This window comes from Montipora foliosa, chromosome 8 (assembly GCF_036669935.1).
Source record: "Montipora foliosa isolate CH-2021 chromosome 8, ASM3666993v2, whole genome shotgun sequence".
NCBI classification, from domain to species: Eukaryota; Metazoa; Cnidaria; class Anthozoa; order Scleractinia; family Acroporidae; genus Montipora; species Montipora foliosa.
The window spans coordinates 17641169-17642893 of NC_090876.1; the positions used below are offsets into that span (position 1 = coordinate 17641169).

At 43.2% G+C, this 1725-nt stretch overlaps 1 protein-coding gene across 1 annotated transcript in view; it reads left to right on the top strand.

Moving 5' to 3' along the window:
• Positions 1-231, top strand: part of LOC137968329 (neuropeptide SIFamide receptor-like) — a 1591-nt gene extending 1360 nt beyond the window's left edge. Inside the window, exon 2 of the mRNA XM_068814927.1 lies at positions 1-231. This exon is cut by the window's left edge and continues 797 nt beyond it. Coding sequence (XP_068671028.1) covers positions 1-231 — 231 coding nt within the window.
• The last annotated feature ends 1494 nt before the right edge of the window (positions 232-1725 follow it).

The following is a 1725-nucleotide window of genomic DNA, read 5'->3' on the forward strand; positions in this document are numbered from 1 at the left end:
TGGTTTGTGCTTCCTGATCAACAGGACAAACTACCATACGTTGGAAGCTTTGTATTTTTTTGGATAGGTCATGCAAACAGCGCTATCAATCCATGTCTGTATATACTTCTAAACGATGGTTATCGTAAGGCCCTTTTTGCGCTTTTAAAAAACTTATGCGGACAGGGAACAAACGTAGCTTCTACGAGAAACCCGCCAGCGCTGGTCAAACTGGACGCGAAAACACCATAAACATACCTCTGAAGCTCTTGAAAGTACACGACAAGGAACACGGCCCAACCCTTTTTTTAGCTTCTTAGGTAGAGACTTTTTGGGGCCGTCACATCTTATTCGGGACTGCGTGACAAATAAAAATAACGGAAAAGACGAACTGATCACGAACAGGTTGTGGCTCACATCAACCAGTTCGTCAGTAACGCCACACTACCGCAAAGGAAAGTTTTTGACTTCAATAAGGGGAATTCACAAGATTTTTGCTGGGGCATGAAAGCATTCTCTGTGTTGCTTTTTCAAACCTGTCCCCTACGATCTGTTCACGAAAACTGGCAAATTTTTAAGGCAACTATTTTATCTATTGTCAATAAGCATTATCCTGAGAAGCTTTTAAAAACACAGAGCCTTGAGGCGCTCAACTCGTAAAAAACCTCGCCTATTCAAAGTGGCTAAATTACGCAACACTGCATCAGCCTGGGCTACCTATCGCAAGCAGCGTAAAATGACTACCATCGTCATAAATTCTGCTAGGAACAGTTTTTTCTCTGGTATACTTGATGAAAATCTGAAAGCCCAACCTAAGAAGTTTTGGAAGTACATCAAATCCAGGCAGCAAGATTGTACTGGTATCCCAGCTCTTCGATCTGAAAGTGGAACCCTGTCGGACCCCAAAGAAAAGGCAGAAACCTTAAATAACTACTTGAAATCTGTTTTTAAAGCAGATGCGCCAAACGACACCCTTCCCCTTGGCTCCGAAAGAGATACCAGCCATTGGAAACATCTGTGTGACTGTGAACGGAATCGTTAAGCTACTAAATCTTCTGAAACCTAACAAGGCTTGTGGCCCAGATAAAGTCTCTGCTCGTATACTTAAGCTACAAGAAGTTGCAAAAAGAGTTGAGACACTCACTGTTGACAACCGTACAATGCGTGTCATTCAAGTCAGCGCATCTCCAACCCCCCTTCCCCCCAAGCAAAGTTGTTTCCATTTCCACTTGGCACTCAGACTAAAGGGTATTAACATTGAAAAAGGGGAGGTGGCAGGGAGGGGCGTTTAGCCTTTTCTTATGAACTAGAAGAGGGGTTTTAGGAAGAAGAGGTGGATTTTCTATTCAGTGTTTCAACCTTTTTGCAATTGCTTGTAGCACCTGAAGAAACAGCCGTAATCGTACGAGAAATCTTTCAGCAATCCCTGGATTCAGGTAAGGTACCTTGTGACTAGAAACATGCTACGGTTGCCCCTTTACACAAAATAGACTCACGATCATCTCCTACCAACTATAGGCCAATTTCCATGACGTCCATGATATGATGCAAGTTGCTCGAGCACATTGTAGCAAGTCGTATAATGAAACATTTGGTTACTTACGACCTTCTATCCCCTTTCCAGCCCGGTTTTAGAGCTCTTTTCTCTTGTGAGACTCAGCTTCTCCTCATATATAACGACCTGGCCCGCGCCTTGGATAAAAAGTTGCAAACTGATCTCATCCTTATGGATTTTTACAAGGCCTC